The sequence below is a fragment of the Leptopilina boulardi genome, unplaced genomic scaffold (genome assembly GCF_019393585.1).
Source record: "Leptopilina boulardi isolate dan_hultmark-lab unplaced genomic scaffold, ZJU_Lbou_2.1 LbouV2_162, whole genome shotgun sequence".
Classification (NCBI taxonomy): domain Eukaryota; kingdom Metazoa; phylum Arthropoda; class Insecta; order Hymenoptera; family Figitidae; genus Leptopilina; species Leptopilina boulardi.
The window spans coordinates 1,730,208-1,748,675 of NW_026137710.1; the positions used below are offsets into that span (position 1 = coordinate 1,730,208).

An 18,468-nucleotide genomic window follows, 5' to 3' on the forward strand; every position below is an offset into this window, starting at 1 on the left:
ATTACTTTTACTAAGAAAGTATACAAAGTGAAAAATGAATTTATTTATAGTAAATAATTAATTAGCTGGATGCTATAAAGGAATACGCGCCAAGTTAAATAAATGGCGCATATTTTTTATTTAAAACTAAAATTTTTTCTAATCAAAATTATTTTTGTAGTCCCAAAGGAAATTTTTCCAGGATTTTCACACATGCGTCTATTGCTACGCCGACAAAAATAACATAACCTAAAATTGTTCATGTATTTTACAATCTGTTTTTAATTATTATGTTGTTGATTAAATTTTTACGAGGCTTTTTTTACGGAAACCAGGTGTTTAAAATTTTTTTAAAGATTGTTTAAGGACAATATGTTTCGACAGCATATACTGTCCTCTTCAGGTCCAATGGCTTTTTTTATAAAAAAATAGATATTAACAATTGACGAATGACAAATAACATTTTCCTGTAATGAAGATGTTTTTTTCGAATCGATTAATAAGAAACATTAAATTTAAAATTTAAGAAATTTAAGAAACTTCATAAAGAGGAAATGTTATTTTTTAAAAATGTTAAGATTCTTGACAGATCGTGTTCATAGAGCACAATGTAACTAATTTATGATAATAGTTAGTTTATTTATGATAATAAATGTGTAGTTTAATTGGAACGTTTCAATATTCTATAAGACATTTATAGTTGAATAAAAGTTCTTTGATTTCATATTTTTTCTTTTTCTTTGACGTTTCAATTGTTTTCATAGAAGATAATATTTTACTTGAATTTTTTACTTTAAAATCTAAGTTTACTTTTTTTTAACATTCTACTTTCTTTTTTAGTTTTGAAGATACTTTTCATACTTTTTTTAAGTCTTCTACTACACTACGAAGCTTGCGATTGAGCTGCCGGATCAAAGAAGGGCACATAACTAATGTAATTCAAATGGGTTATGTGCCCTTCTTTGATCCGGCAGCTCAATTATAATTACGTTTTGAGACCGTAAAAATGGGAATTTTGTTTTTGGCAATGCTAGAAAGTCGAAAAGTCACAGGCGAAATAAAAAATTGTGATGCTTACCAAACGCCCGTAAATTTCCACTGTGAAAATCCTCCAGAAGCTGCAGCAGGGCTTGCTCCATGCGTCTTACATCGGGTACCTCTGACAAAAAGCAATGGTGCTTGCAAGGAACCTTGGCTTTACAAGACAACACCAATGCGAAAACAAGTACTACTTAACAAAAACTCAAGGAAATCATAAGTCTCTAAACATAAATAATAATATAAAGCTTAAATTGTACAGAAATATAATTGAACCCATTCCCAAGTTATACTGAAAAAAATTATTTGATTCAAGTAATTCAAATTATTTGAATAAGATTTATTTGTTTCAAATAACTTGAATCATTTGAAACATTTATATACACGATCTGCATAAAATTTAAGTTCAATTTTTTATCTAAATAATTAAAATTTTCAAAATAAAAAATGTTTCTCATTGGGGGCAAAGCCGTTAAAAAAATGTTTTTTAAAACAATATTATATATTAGTAGTATGAATTTATCTCTCGGTGATATTTTATATAGTGTATGAAGATATCGATCACTCGGAGTCAGGTAATTTTACCTGACTCGGAGTGATCGATATCTTCATACACTATATAATATTATATATTATTAATATAATTTAAAATCTAATAATTAAAAGAAATTGCACCAACATTTCGTCAAAGGAGTAAAAAATTAAATATACAAAAAACGAATAAACGATTGTAAACGTTTAAATAAAAATCGTCACATGGTTATTGTATGTGATTAGTCAAACTGAGTATAACGGTGACAATTTTCGTATTATATACAGAATACTGGGTCAATGAACCTTCATAGAAATATTGTGAATATAATCATTGTTTTAATTTGCTAAGTAAAGGGAAATAAGAATACTAAGGTATTACTACTATTGTTTAAAGAAAAATTTTTTTGAAAAAGATATTTTTTTTGTGATTTTTCTGATTTTTTTATGGCAATAATTATTAACAGACACGTTGAATTTGTCGTTCACTCGCTTTTTTACCCGTTTTGTTATGGCTTTGATAAATTCAATCGTGAAATTTCTGGCACCTGACTTATATTTCAAAGCGTGAAGTTTAGTTAATAATTTCGATTTTAATTTTTGCAATAATTTTATATCATGATTTAAATACCTATTTACAGAATCAACAGAGGTAATAGTTCCCGTGCAGAAAAATCTTCTGGAACGTCTAGAGTCAAGCCTGGCGCAAGCTAGAAAGCGTCTAGCATCGCTAGTCTGAAAGGTCTGGCTTGGCCCAGTTCTGGTGCTACTCAGCCACTAGTCAAACCCTGAATAGCGTCGCTGATCTGGAAAGTCTAGATAACTAAAAAATTTTAGTTTGTATTTTCTAGGCAGTGTCTAGCGATGCTAGTCTGGAAGGTCTAGCCTAACCCAGGTTTGGTGCTAGCCAGAAGTAATAGATAATTAAAATTTTTAAATTTGGTATTTCGACGCTCCCCGTCGATAAAATATTTATTCAAACGCCAGTGCAATATAATGTTAACTCAGAATGTTGTTCCATATGATGTCTTTTGAAAATTTCGTGCTTTGTAGAAAACAAAAAACAAGTTGTGAAAAATTCTATCATATTTAATTTGAATGCGTAGAAGTGTTAAAATGAAGTACCCTTCAATTCTTTAATTCATTAAGAGTAAAAAAAAATGTAACATACAATAGTAACTTAAGAGAACATATCCAGTCATCATTTTCAAAAAATCGATTTTTTTCTTTTTTTATTATATTACAACTTTTTTGAAATATTTTCCCGAAATTTCAAACCAATTTGAAGAAAATTCATAATATTATAATAAATATTAATTTTTAACGTAAATGTACCATTAGTTTTGTGCAATTTTTATTCATTAAGTTATAAAAAGAAAATATTTTTTTAAATAAATTAAAACTGTATTGCACAATTATTTGAATCAATATTATATTAGACTAAAAGTTAAATTAAAATTTTATTGAACTCACCTTGAATTGACATTATGTTGCACAAAAAATTTAATAAGAATTATGTTGCATGACAGTTTCAAAAGATATCACATAGCACAATTTTCTGAGTTAATATTTTATTGTACTGGCGTTTGAATAAATATTATATCGACGGGGGGCGTCGATTTCTAGACTGTGTCTAGCGAGGATGATCTGGAAGGTCTAGCCAGATCCAGCTCTGATGCTGGCCAGAAGAGTTGAAATTTTAGAAAATTTTAGAACTAAAATTTTTTATTTGGTGACATGACAACATACTTGAGATAAATCGGATTTTTCAATTTTTTTTATTTAATTTAAGCTTACATTTTATTTACTATTTTAAAAAAGAAAACTTTATATTGAACACATTCAATTGCAAAATTATTAAAAATAATAATAATAAAATAATCCTTCCAACTTATAGTGAAAATAGTATAACTATTATTAAATAGTCAAATTAAGTAAAATTATTATTATAAATAACGATTTTTACAATTGTAGTTCATATAAGACAATTTGAACAAAATTTTCCAAGGCGATTTAGCCGCGGTCGTTAAAGCGTTAGATTACGTCTTAGGTTAGGTATAGGGCCGTGGGTTCGATCCCCGTGGGTTGTAAATTTTAATTTAATTCTTAAAATTTAATGTTAGAAATGCAAGTGTCCTAAGTTAATAAGAATTGTGGATAATATTAATTTTTATTGTACACCGAAAAAACGATATTCTAATTTTAAGAATTTTCAACTTATTTTATGAATATGCGAGACTTAAATAGGCGCCACGAATATATTCTTAAATTAAGAATAGAATCTTCTTATATTAAGAATATTTTCTTAGAATCACTTTTTTAGAATATAATCTTAAAATAAGTATATTTTCTTCTTGTATCAAGAAATATACTTTTAGCAGTTTTAAGAATACTATAAACTTAATTATCAAATCCATAGTAAGACCTCTCACTCTTTTCATGGTGTTTATATGTGGACGTCCAAATGAAAAGGTACCACTTTGTCGGTTCTAGATTCCGAGATAATCGCGATTTACTAATTTCGAAGGAAAAAATCGAATTTTTTTTATTTTTTTTTATTAATCTACAGGGTCTTACCTGTCGAATTATGTAGTTTTCGTAAATTTATTGCTACTTTAAGTATTTTATTTCATCGTTTGAAAAAAAAGAAAAGGTACCACATTGTCGGTCTAATGCGAAATTTGTGAATTTCTGTTGTTTCCGGCATATTATTGCAACACTTTGGCTGGAAATATATCACTGGGTTACAAAAAAATGGTCAAGTCGTGTTTATTTAAAATTTTTTGTGTTTATTGAAAGTTTATGTGTCACTGATCAAGAATATACCCAAAAAAAATTTTTCCATTCGGTCAGTTCCGTAGAAAACGAGATTAAAGTGTCAAAAAATCGCCTTTTTAGCACTTTTTGAAGCGTTGTAAAATGAAAACACAACAAAATAAAAATCTTCACGAGGGCTTGAATGAAAGCTTAAACCTTCAACTTTGAGTCCCAAAACTGAAAAGTGAATGATAATTGCGCAGAAAATTTATATAACGTGAAATGAATATCTCAAATAGTCAAAATAGCTGGGATAGAGAGCACTTGTTAAAAATCGATTTTCATAACCGAATTTATTTGGAACTTGTTACTTGGAAGTTTTTAACGTTTCTATTGACGTTTCGAAAGTTGGATTTAAAAAATTCAAAATGGCGGATTAAAAATGGCGTTCAAAAATTTCAAAAATGGAGTGAATTCTTTCGCAGTTTTTTCCTCGGGGTTTTTTGGTGACGCTGATTACGAATTTGAAGTTTATTTTAAAGAATAAAAAATGTCGGATACAAATTTTTATTTAATTTTCATAAAACTTGGTTTTTAAATGTTTTTTGGGGGTCCTGAAAATATAAAAAAGAGCATTATTTTTGTAAATAATAATGTTGTGAAAATAACTTAACTTTTTTTGTCATATGTGAGTCAAAACTTAATAATAAAATAATTTGTTAGGGTCAATCGGGGTAAATCCGAACGCTTTTAGTAAGTTTCAACAATAACATAAGTTTTTTCTTTAAAAAAAAATACTTCCGATAATCTGGTGCATGAAGTTGTTACTTTACTTCCATAGAACAATTTTTTGGGGTAGCAAAACTTTTTGATAAATTACAATCGCAGGAAACTTAGCGTTCGTATTTACCTCGATACTTTGCAACTTTCCTAAAATACCGGGGTAAATACGAACGCCACTGTATTTCAGAAAAATCTTAGGGAAAATAAATTTAAAGTATTGCAATTGTTAAACTTATATAAAAACTCAAAAAAATACGATAATAAACCTACTATGTAATAATGCATCATATATAAATACAAAAATCAAACAGGTTAAAAATTAAAATGCATTACACAATTAAAACCTTCAATAACTTTATCAAATCATAACGGATTTTTGCAAAACTTGGTACAGAAAGAATTTTGGAGTGATTGAATGTAAATACAATAAAAAATCGGACAAGTGCGAGTTACACTCGCACTGAAATCGAGGGTTCCGTACTCGAAGCGAACTTATTTGGTATAAAAACAAATGTTTAAAAAATATGTGTTGTGTATTAAATAATATATGTGATACAAAAATGAACAATTTAAAAAAAAAAAATTAAGAAAATTGTTCCTCCTTTGGTATAAAAACAAAAAAAAAAATTTAAATTTGTTTTGTATTTCAAATAATATAAGTGATACGAAGAGGAACAATTTTCTTAAATTTTACAAAATTGTTCCTCTTCGTATCACTTATATTATTTGAAATACAAAACAAATTAAAAATTTTTTTTTGTTTTTATACCAAAAGAGGAACAATTTTCTTAAATTTTTTTTTAAAAATTGTTCATTTTTGTATCACATATATTATTTAATACACAACACATATTTTTTAAACATTTGTTTTTATACCAAATAAGTTCGCTTCGAGTACGGAACCCTCGATTTCAGTGCGAGTGGATCTCGCACTTGTCCGATTTTTTTCGTTTTTTGCGGAAAAATACATTTTTTTATTAAATTTATCATTTTTTTTCAAAAATTTGATAAAAATTGATCATCAACTCCAATCGCGCTTACATTTTTTCCCTGTATTTTTCACGCAAAAATACAGTTTTACAGCAAATGTGAACAATTTGGGTTGAATATTGTGTGCGCTAGGGAGAATAAATCATTTTTTTCGAAATTTTTTATTTTTCCTTGACAACGCTATGTAAATTGATCGGAATCAAGTTCGCTATATTTTTCCTGTAATTTTCACGTAAAAATAAGTAAGTGTACCAAATTTGAGCTCTTTATGTCAAAAGATGTGGCTGCTAGGGGGGGGTACATAGTCATTTTTAGGTATTTTTCGTAAAAATTCATGGTTTTTCCTTGACAACGCTATGATAATCAACTCCAATCATGCACGCTATATTTTTTTTGTAATCTACACGTAAAATTACGTTAAAATATGTAAATTTAATTTCCTTTAAATAAAATTTTGTTCGTTTTTGGTGGAAAAATACATTTTTTTCCTAAAATTGTCATTTTTTCTTGAAAAACTTGATGAAAAGTTAATCATCAACTCTAATCGTGACCGCTTTTTTTCCCCTGTATTTTTCCCGTAAAAATACATTTGTATACTAAATATGAACTGTCTGGGTAGAATATTGTGTGCGCTAGGGAGAATAAATCATTTTTTTCGAAATTTTTGATTTTTCCTTGACAACGCTATATAAATTGATCAGAATCAAGTTCGCTATATTTTTCCTGTAATTTTCACGTAAAAATACGTAAGTGTACCAAATTTGAGCTCTTTATGTCAAAAGATGTGGCCGCTAGGGGGGGGGGGTACATAGTCATTTTTAGGCATTTTTCGTAAAAATTCATGGTTTTTCCTTGACAACGCTATGTTAATCAATTCCAATCAAGTTCGCTATATTTTTCCTGTAATCTACACGCAAAAATACATATGTGTACCAATTTTCAGCCCTCCAGATAAATTTGTGTGGCCGCTAGGGGGGGGTACACGATTTCAAAAAAACCGGTATTAATAGGGTTCCGAACCGAGTACGGAACCCTAAAAATAAAAGTTAAATTTTTTAAATTCAAAATGGCGGACTTTCCTAAAACTTATTTTTAAAAATGATCAAATTTGCTAACTCCAAATTCGTAATCAGCGACCCTGAAAACCCCGAGTAACAATTTTCGAGAGAATCCAATGAATTTTTTAATTCTCGTCCGCCATTTTGAATTTTGAAAAACTGACTTCAAATTGGTAATTAGCGACCCCAAAAACCGTAGAATACCAAATTTTATTAAGATCCTGAAAAACTTTTTTCAACAAACCATTTGGCAAAAAAATTGAAACACTCCTTCGAGAGAACAGAGATTAAGTTTCTGCTTATTAATTACTAACGAGGATACGTATAGAAAGAAAAACTTTTTTCTATGTACTTTTATAATGTTAAAATAATAGTGTAATGAAATAAAAACAATTTTGTGTGGCTCTGATGTAAAAAAAAATTATTGAAAATACCGTTCGGATTTACCCCGGTTTTCCAATTTTCCTAGGTAAATACGAACGGTCTGATATTATTAATAAAATTTTACAGAAGGCAAAAATCAAAAATAGTTTCTGTTCTAGTATTCATAACAAACAATTATAAATAATAAAATAAATTTTTAGCTTCTTTTTCTTCAAATACGAGACAAAATACTGAAAGAGTGTCATCTTTGATTTTCAATCTTTTTTGCAATACTCGTTATTTTTGTTTATGCTGTTGCTAATTAACAAACGAAAAATGGGATAATACTTAGAATCTCTTGAAGAGGATCTGAGGTAAAAATTCTCATATCAAACTTATTTTTATAAATTTTAATTAAGCTGAAATAATTAGCGTTCGGATTTACCCCCCGTTCGGATTTACCCCGGCTGACCCTAATATGTTTTTAGTTAAGAATCTTTCTTATCATCCCTTTTAATTTATTTTTGATACAATTGTAGTCGCATTTAGCGTTTCAAAAATTTTGTTATTAATAAATTTAGTGTTTTTGCTTCCTCGTGGAGGAAGCTTTGTAGTCCTTTAATTTTTGAAATTTTTAAAAATGCTTCAAACAAATTTATTTCTATTTATAAATGTCAAATATGAGTACCTGATGAATTGTCCGGATGTATGTGTGTGTGTGTGGATCACTTTTTTGTGAACACGATAACTCGAAGAGGTATTAACGAATTTGCCTAAAAATTGCTGGGTATGTATATCATATTAATATCTCAAAATTGTCGAGAGGATTTATGAAAAAGTTGAAAAAAATTTTTTTTTTACTTTTATCAAAAAATTCATTTTATTCAAAAAAAAATTTTTTTATATATATTAAAGCGAATATATGATAAAATCTTATTTTTTGCACTAAGACGAATCGATTGGTCTATACAAATTATAAATTATATTATAAGTGAGAGAATTAATTACAATTAAATCCGAAAAATTTGCATTTTTATTAAAAATTCAATTCTTTATTCAAAATTTTGTAACTGCACAGTTAAATCTTAATCATTGTATAAAATCGACTAAAAAATCTTATTCTTTACATCAAGACGAATCGATTGGTGTATATAAAGTATACATTTTATTGAAATTTAATAATATTAATCACAATTAAAACTGAAAAATTCACTTTTTTACTAAAATTTGTTTATTTATTCAAAATTATGTTACTGTATAATAAAATCTTATTCATTGCATTAAGAATTAATCAATAAATTGATCTTACATCGTAAAGAGGAAGTAAAATATTCATGTAATGAATATCTGAATTTACAACTTGTTTTATTTACTGCGTTATGTTTCATTAATTTCATAACACTTATAAAATTTTACACATCTACAATTAATTCTTTGAAGTTTGCGCTGACAAATGACTGTCTTTTAACATACTGTTAACGTTATTTAGTCTTCGTAAAAAGTCATTTGAAGCCTAAGAAATTGTTATTATAATTGATATATTGCGAGTGAAAAGATACTTTTTATGATAATATAAGTCAGTAGAAATGCCCTGCAAACTATCTCCAGATTTATTTTGTTATGTTTGTGGTCATTTGATTAAAAAGCAGCAGAAGAAGCATCAAATAGTTGTTGGAACCAAGTTTTTAGAAGCATATAAAGCTTATTTTGGATTTTCCATAAGTTCTCAAGATAAACCTTGGGCTCCTCATGTTTGTTGTGGTAGTTGTCGATCAACTTTAGAAGGATGGCTGCGAGGTTCTAGAAGAGCAATGCCTTTTGCAATTCCCACAATGTGGAGAGAGCCGACCAATCATGAGGATGATTGCTACTTCTGTTTAGTCGACATTTCAAATTTTTATGCAAAAAAAATGATCGTCACAGTGATGTAGTTTATCCAAATATTTCTTCAGTAACCTCTCCTATACCACATAGCGATATACTTCCTGTTCCTAATCGTCCTCAAACTGAAATGCTCGTAGAAAAAGATGAGCAATGTAAAAATAGGTAACTTCGTAACTTACATTAAAATGTAAAATACATAATAATTTAATTCGGTTCCTAATTTACACAATTCTGAGGGAAAGGTTTTTTTTGCATTCTAGGACGAAAAGCTGTTTTCACGAGGAGGAATAAAAAAATAAAAAGGAGATTTATGATTGGTTGATCTTAGTTTACAAGTTCTGCGCAGACGCAAATATATATCTATTTAAAAATCCCTACTTTTATCCCGGACCAAGCATATTTTATTTTTCCACGTGAAAACAGCTATATAGCTTCTGAATTTAATCTAAGAGATTGCAAATAACTAAAAAGTGATTCCTGAAATAACTAAAATTATTAAACTTTTTTCTACAGTGTCACTGAAGCATGCTATTCAGTATTATTAGGAAATGATGATGACGATTGCTTTTTTGATGATAACATGGATGATAAAGATGAGTCAAGTAAGCAACCACATTTTCCAAATCAAAAAGAACTGGATATTCGATAGTTCTTCACAAAGTATCAAAGCAGTGTTACTGCATAATGGAAATAAGTATCCTTCAATTCCTGTGGCACACTCAGTCCACTTAAAAGAATACTATCAGAACGTCAAACTTTTGCTGAAGAAAATAAATTACGAAAAATACCAGTGGGATGTGTGCGGTGATTTTAAAATGTTGGGATTTTTACTTGGATTACAAGGGGGTTACACAAAGATTCTTGCTTCCTGTGTCTTTGGGATAGTAGGGCTGATTCACAACATTTCATCAAACGAGACTGGCCAGCAAGACCACACCTGACTCCTGGACGCTACAATGTCATTCATGATCCACTTATAGAAGTTCTGAAAATTTTATTGCCACCTTTACATATAAAATTGGGTCTAATCAAGCAATACGTCAAGGCTCTAAGTAGCACATCAAAAGCATTCCTTGCGATAAGAGCAATGTTTCCCAAGCTATCAGATGCTAAAATAAAAGCAGGTGTATTTACAGGACCTCAAGTTCGACAAATGTTAAAGTCGACGAAGCTGGAAGAAGTAATGACAGCAAAAGAGAAAAATGCTTGTCAAGCTTTTAGACTGGTAGTGGAGAATTTTCTCGGAAATAAAAAAAGTAAAAATTATGCGGATCTTGTTGAAAACCTGCTGAAGCATTTTCATAAACTTGGATGTCGGATGTCACTAATTCGGTAATGAAAATCGATTTTTAACAAGTGCTCTCTATCCCAACTATTTTGACTATTTGAGATAGTTATTTCATGTTAAATAAATTTTCTGCGCAATTATCATGCACTTTTCAGTTTTGGGACTCAAAGTTGAAGGTTTAAGCTTTCATTCAAGCCCTCGTGAAGGTTTTTATCTTTTTGCGTTTTCGTTTTACAACGCTTTAAAAAGTGCTAAAAAAGCGATTTTTTGACACTTTAATCTCGTTTTTTACGGAACTGACCGAATGAAAAATTTTTTTTTGGGTATATTCTTGTTCAGTGACACCTAAACTTTCAATAAACACAGAAAATTTTAAATAAACACGACTTGACCATTTCTTTGTAACCCAGTGTATTTTAACATGCACATATCTAGTTAATTTACTTTAAACAGATAGAAAATATACTTTTTCTAAATATAAAAAAATTTAGTGCATAAAATAAGTCGCGGTAAATTACTTATCGATAAGACTCCGGTAAGTCACATTGAAATTAGGAAGTTGTAGATACATTTATCGAGGAATTAAACAGCTGATTATCTTTCTCTCTCTTTCTTTCTCTCACATACTAATTTGGTCTCGTTTTCCTCTCTCTATGATGCAGTTTTACCTCTAGCGGATAGTTTGAGTACTTTGAAACTAATTTGTCGGTTGGTACTGTTTAAAGACAGTTGCAATGTGAAAACTAAATATTGGTATTATTTACAAGTAAGTACTTTCAACCTTGTTTCATTTTGTGTTTTATTTAAAAATATAAAAATATTTTTACTCTTAAAAAAATATTATATGTGGTATAGTTCTATAAAACTTGTAAATTATAATGAAAAATGTTTTATGTTTGAGGTTAAGTAATGCTGGTGATACCCAACAATATATTTTATCAAAATAATATTCTTATTTAAATGTAGCAAATAATTTAACGTATAGCTATGAATGATTTGAATGTTTTAGGTGTAATATAATTATGGAGGTGGATAATTTAGACAGGCTGTCACAACAAACGTCCCAGACACTATCTGAGTTTGGCGAAAGTACGCCAGAAGGAAGTGAATTCGTAATTCAAGATTATTTTATTCGTAATCACCGTGAATTTAATGATGACTATTCCAGTAATTCTTCTGAAACATCTGATGTTTACCAGGAAGAAAATGTAAGCATAATCTATAAAAAATTTTCTCTTGAAATTATTACCATTACTATTTTAAAAGTAAATGTATTTATTTACTTAGAAAAAAAAACTTGAAAAAACCCAAAGATACTTTTGAGTAATTTGTTCAACTATAAAAAGTGTTTTAATATTTTTTAAAATTAAAAATTGAATTGTAAATATAAAAAGTTTTTAAATTTTTAGGCTAAATTACATATAAAAAATATAAATAGGTTGCGAATATTTGAAAATCATTTTGAAATTACCTTATTCAATATAATAGCTTAATTCCAACAAAATAAAAATTTGGTTTATTTCATTTCGTTCTTTCATACTAAAGATTTTTATTTATTTATTTAGAAATATTTCAAAATATTTCTCGAATTTTGAATGTTAAAATAAAAAAATTCTTTTGTTAATTTTTCATTTTTAATTTAATTAAAAATTATTGCTTTGAGTATTAAAAGATTAATTGTTTATTTAATAAATATTTAATTTATTTTTTATTATTATATAATTTTCTAAAATATCAAAAAATAAAAAATCCGTTCACTTAAACGTTAAAAAATTCAGAATCACATTTAAAATTAATTTTCTTTTTGTTCTGTTTCAAAGAATAATGGAGACGAGTCAGAAGACAATGTTGACATTCCAGAACGGAATATCTTCCAGGACTATGAAATAGAAAGTTTAATAATTTCTGAAGAAAAAGAAGAACATGAAAAAGAGTTTTTAGAGAAGGGATGTGGCTGCGGCTATAATTGTATAAAGAATTTTAAAATCGAGGACATAATGAGCAGTAGGCTTGGCTGCAAAGATTGCGATGTATATTGCGATCAACATGTAAACCATCAACACATTTTATTGCAAGGTGCTTTAAATGCTTTGTGTAGAGTCAACGAAGAAACAAAGCAAAAAGAGCATGCTCCGAAAATCCGTAAAGCCAATTATACACAATATTCTTTCCGTGGCGTTGATGTCTGTCGAAAGTTCTTCATGTTCGTATTTGGTTGTGGAATAAGAAGACTACGGAACGTTAAGTCTCATTTTCTCAAGAATGGTGTGGAACAACGGAGTCACCAAAACACAAGCTTAAGTTCTAAATGCTTCTCTGTCGAGTGTCGTATTAAAGCGGTGACATTTATAAAAAAATTTTGTGCTCAAAACGCACTGATTTTACCAGGTCGATTGCCCGCTTATCGATTGAATACAGATCTCAATATTTTACCCTGTAGCATGAGTAAATCGTACATCTTCGATTTATACAAAAAAGCTGCCGAGGAAACAGATATTGAAATTGTGGGCAAATCAACCTGGTACGATTTATGGAATACGTTTTGTGCCAATATCGTGATCCAAAAACCCAAGACAGATTTATGCAACGTTTGCCAAAAACAAACTATATCGTTAGAAAAAATGCAGGGATTGACCGAAGAAGAGAAGAGAGAAAAAATAAATGAATCCCTTCAACACTTGGATAACGTAACGACCGAACGAGCTTATTACAACACAACAATATCGCAGAGTCTTGATGAAATCAACAATTCCTGTTTTGGTATCCGTCTTGGTCAACATGAACCACGTTCCTATTCCGGTCAAATGCATTATTCTTTCGACTTTGCCCAGTTTGCCTTATAGTTCACAGCAAGTTGGAGCATTGTACTTTTTAGCTGGTTATAAAGTTGCTCTTTTTGGTGTAGCAGCTGAACCTTTAAAACAATTCGTGTTGTATGTAATACCCGAATCATGCAACACGGGAAAAGGAAGCAATGTGGTGATTTCATTGCTTCATCACTTTTTTGAAAATTTTGGAATTGGTGAAACTGATATTATATGCCATGCCGATAATTGTTGCGGTCAAAATAAAAATAACTATTTGCTTCAATATGCTGCATGGCGAATAGCAAATGGACTTTATGATTCGTTTCAACTTTCATTCCTGCCAGTTGGACACACGAAATTTTCGCCTGATTTGTACTTCGGACTTTTCAAGAAACGTTTTCGATCTTCTGATTCAAATAATTTGGAAGATATTCTGTCAGTTGCTGCCTCGGCTTGTCAAATGAGCGACACAATAATGGCAGTCTCGGTTGGAACGGAATCAGGTGAAGTAAAAATTTCCTCTTACGATTGGAGTGGCTTTTTCAAACAATTCTTTCCAGCTCCCGTAAAACAACTGCTCTCGTATAATCACTTTGTTACTGACAAAGAAAATCTTGGTGAGATAAAATTTAAATTAGGATCACAGAATCCTCAATACGAACGGGTAAAAATTTTCAAACACGAATATATTGAAGAGCTACAAAAAGGGTTCCCGACAGTTGTGAATCCTCAAGGAATTTCAGTTGAGAGACAAAAATATTTGTATGAAAAAATCCGACCGTTTGTACAAGATGATTCCAAAGATGTTTTATGTCCAATCCTGCCAGCAGTACAAATATCAAATGAACTTCGAGATTCACAACGTGCAGATTCAGATCAAATTGAAGAGTCGGACCGTGCAAAAACTCAACAATCTACTGAAAATAGTTCAGCTGGTGTAAATTCTCGTGAAACCCGGCTGAAAAAACTTGTACAAGAAAATGTACAAGTTCTTGTACATGTTCATTAATGAACTTGTACATTTTCTTGTACATGTTCAAGTAATGTTCTTGAACAAGTTCAGCATCCGGAATTGAGACATGTTCTTCAACCAGAACTTGTACAAGATCATGGATAAAAAAATATACTTGTACAAGAAAATGTACATGTTCTTGTACATATTTTTTGTGCAGGTTTCATGTACAAGTACTTTTACATGAACACGTTTATGTTCTTGTACAAGAACATTTGTTTAAAAATGTTTTTGAAAAAAATTTGAAATTTTAATAAGTTATAATTATTAAGACTCTTTACTTATGCATGCTAAAAATTATTGCGCAGCTGTAAAGGCTTAAGAAAACTACTGCGCAGCCTTTAAAGTTTTTAATTTTTAATTTAAAAGACATAAATGAACATGTACAAGAACATGTTCCACATCTGGTACAAGAAAATTTACATGAAACCTGCACAAAAAAATATGTACAAGAACATGTACAATTTTCTTGTACAAGTATATTTTCGTATCCATGATCTTGTACAAGTTCTGGTACAAGAACATGTCTCAATTCCGGATGCTGAACTTGTTCAAGAACATTACATGAACATGTACAAGAAAATGTACAAGTTCATTAATGAACATGTACAAGAACTTGTACATTTTCTTGTACAAGTTTTTTCAGCCGGGAACTCTTCTTATGCCATCTCGAAAAAATCCACGTTGTGGTTATTGTAATGAAATAGGACACAGAAATTCAATTAGAAATAATATTCCTCTTTGCCCAGTGCGAAAACTTTCAAAAACGTAAAAGAACATTCAATATGTTGAATATTATTGTTTAAACTTTGGCATTTATATTGGTTACTGTAAGAAATCAAAAGACGTTTAAATTTGTCATTAAAAAAAAAGAAAAAAACCCGACACAATTCATGATAAAATAAAAAATAAATTCTATAAATAAATTTTTAAATGAAATAGAGTTAAAAATATCTAAATCAATGTCACATCAAAGCCATTTATTTTTGTAATTATTTCAACTTTGTATATAAAAACTATCGCAATAATTGTTTTATGTTTATAATAGTAAAAATAATGGTTTTTAATAAAGATAAAAAAAAATTTAATTGAGTCAAGTCTCTAATTCCTTTTCGTACAAAAAGAAATGGTTAATTTATAGAAAATCGCATTTTTAAGAAAACAATTGTTTTTTTGAATCTTCATTGTTTACGAAATAAAGGGGGAAGAAGGGGGGATTTCAAATTTATTGATTTTTCATCTTAGAGGTGTACTTAGCTTAAAATAACTCTCATCTGAATAACTTCCCAGAAAAACCAAAGACATTCGCATTATAGTCTTTAATTTCGTTTTTTTTAAATGAAAATTTCGATATTTCTTAAGATTATTCATAATAAAGTCAATTAAAAATTTTTTTTTGGTCTACTTTCTCTTTTTTCTTCTTCAAATAACTCAATAAAGTAACACACAACTATTCACTTCGTAAAAAATTCGGTTTATTAATTAAAAATCGCATTTTTAGAAAAGGTACCACTTTGTCGGTTATACGTTATTTTCGAGGTTATTTTAAAAATGGAGGGGGGGAAATTTTAAACCTATTGATTTTTCATCTTTAAGGTGTTCTTGAACTAAAACAACTCTCATCTGAATAACTTCCCAGAAAAACCAAAGATATTCGCATTATAGTCTTCAATTTCGTTTTTATGAAAATGATAATTTCGATATTTTTTAAATTTTTTCATAAATAAGTCAATTAAAAAAATTTTTTTTGTCTACTTTTTCTTTTTCTTTCTTTAAATGACTCAATAAAGTGACATACAATTATTAACTTAAAAAAATCGATTTATTAATTAAAAATCGTATTTTTAGAAAAGGTACCACTTTATCGGTTATGCATTATTTTGAAAATGGATGGGAGGGAAATTCTAAACCTATTGATTTTTCATCTTTAAGGTGTTCTTGAATTAAAACAACTCTCATCTGAATAACTTCCCAGAAGAATCAGAGATATTTGAATTTCAATCTTTGATTTCGTTTTGCTCGAAATGGTGTTTTTGGCACTCTGAACTTTAAAATTCTGTAACTCAGCGAATTTTGCACCAAAATGGACGTAAGACCCCTCAAAATTTCCCAAATTTAACAAGGAATTTGACCATGTAGATAAGTCCAATAGTGCCAAAGTGGTACCTTTTCATTTGGACGTCCACATATTATTACCTACACACAACACACAAATATAAATAATAATATAAAACATTGAAAAATAGAACAAAAAAAACAAGGAAAACAAAAAAAAGCAAAAAACAACAACAACGTTAGAACACTCGTCTTTATCGATGCTACACTGAAAAAGCAATCGATAACAGCTATATAGCTATATACACGTTGTTGGATCGTGGCGACGACTGCACACACGCTTGACAGTTTTCGCGGCAAATAGAGGTAATGTTGACCACTTTTGGTAATCAACATTTAATCAAAAAAACTATAATTATATTAATAAAATAATTGCATGACGACTCGTTAGTCAATGGCGACGCGAACAAGCTAGCAGCACGTCAATTCTAGCGCATATTCTTGTTTTAAGAAGAAGAAGATTTAGTACATAGAAAATATTCTTAAAGTTAGAATCTGCTTAAGAATATTTATGTAAGAATATAACATTCTTAAAACTAGAATATTTTAAGAATATTTTTAAGAATATTTATGTAAGAATATAACATTCTTAAAACTAGAATATTTTAAGAATATTTTTAAGAATATTTATGTAAGAATATAACATTCTTAAAACTAGAATATTTTAAGAATATTTTTAAGAATATTTTTTTAAGAAAATAATAATCTTAAAACTAGAATACCGTTTTTTCGGTGTATGCACAATTTTTTTCAAGTTCAGAAATATAACGAATTGTTCTTTATAAGTTAAATCAACTAATAAAATATAAGTCAATTGTCCAGCGCCAGGTCAGACCGTCTGGCCAGCGTATAAAATCACCAGTCTCTCGTTTCTTAGACCGCACGAATGAAGGCTGGCTTTTAAACCCAATGAGGTCTCCTTATACTACTTCGTGATGTATATTGAATGTTAGCGCATGCGTGTGATTAACATAACAGGAACCAGGATTGCGATAATTTTTATGATTATAAATTCCCGGTTTCCCGGTCATATCGCCACCCAGGGGAGGTAGTTTGTAAAATGACACAGATGTACAAAATAAGACTTTTTTTAGATGTCGGAATGGTTTTCAATGTAATTTTGTGTGCTGAACACGTTTCCGTGTTCCAAAATTGCATATAATGTCAGGATTTTGAGTAAAGTAGAAATAAAGCCCCTAAAAACCATGTTTTTGAGGGTTTTCATTTTTTTTCTCCTTAACCCGACGTGCTAGACACTTCTATATAAGCTTAAATCGTGTAATTTAAGACCTATATACGGGTTTAAGACCCATATAAACGTTTCTATACGTTTTGAAAAAACAGCTGCCAAATTGAAGTATGAACTTTTTGTGTTCATTTCACGAACACTTTGCTTCCTCATAGAGATTTTTTTAATATTATAATAATTTTAAAAAGGTGTTAAGTTGTATTTTTTGGACGTTTGCAGAGATAGATTTTTAACATTAATAACTTTGTAATATTTCACAACAAAAGGTTCAATAATAGGTCAATTGAGTCGTTTTTAAATATTCTCCAAGTTGTTAATAATATTTTTAAAGATATTGTAACGGTTATTTTTGTTTATTATTGTAATTGTCACACCTTAATTAAATTCAATAGAACAGTACAAACACATAAAAAGAAAAGAAATTGATCAATTAAAAGTTATAACATTAATATATTTTAATAAATTATTCGTTAAACATTATAATCATTCAGTCAAAAATCACACAAATTAATCATTCCCCTTTTAGCACAATTATTATAAATATTTGTCTGATGAGCTCATCATGCATGATAATTAATAATTTAAAACGAGGTCTGACATATTGAAATATAGAG

At 29.1% G+C, this 18,468-nt stretch overlaps 2 protein-coding genes across 10 annotated transcripts in view; one reads left to right on the top strand and one right to left on the bottom strand.

Moving 5' to 3' along the window:
- The window catches only part of LOC127277002 (coiled-coil domain-containing protein 28B), an 81,313-nt gene that overhangs the window by 10,860 nt on the left and 51,985 nt on the right, over positions 1-18,468 (bottom strand). For 5 of the 9 annotated variants that reach the window (XM_051297783.1, XM_051297778.1, XM_051297779.1 and 2 more), the window contains exon 4: positions 1,058-1,207. In XM_051297783.1, coding sequence (XP_051153740.1) covers positions 1,058-1,207 — 150 coding nt within the window. The remainder of the gene's footprint in view (positions 1-1,057; positions 1,208-18,468) is intronic. The other 4 variants (XM_051297787.1, XM_051297786.1, XM_051297785.1 and 1 more) reach the window with 2 other exon arrangements.
- Positions 10,936-13,614, top strand: LOC127277001 (uncharacterized). Its single transcript, XM_051297777.1, has 2 exons — positions 10,936-11,879; positions 12,492-13,614. Exons 1-2 carry the CDS (start codon positions 11,694-11,696, stop codon positions 13,512-13,514), a joined length of 1,209 nt encoding a protein of 402 aa, XP_051153734.1. The 5' UTR covers positions 10,936-11,693; the 3' UTR covers positions 13,515-13,614.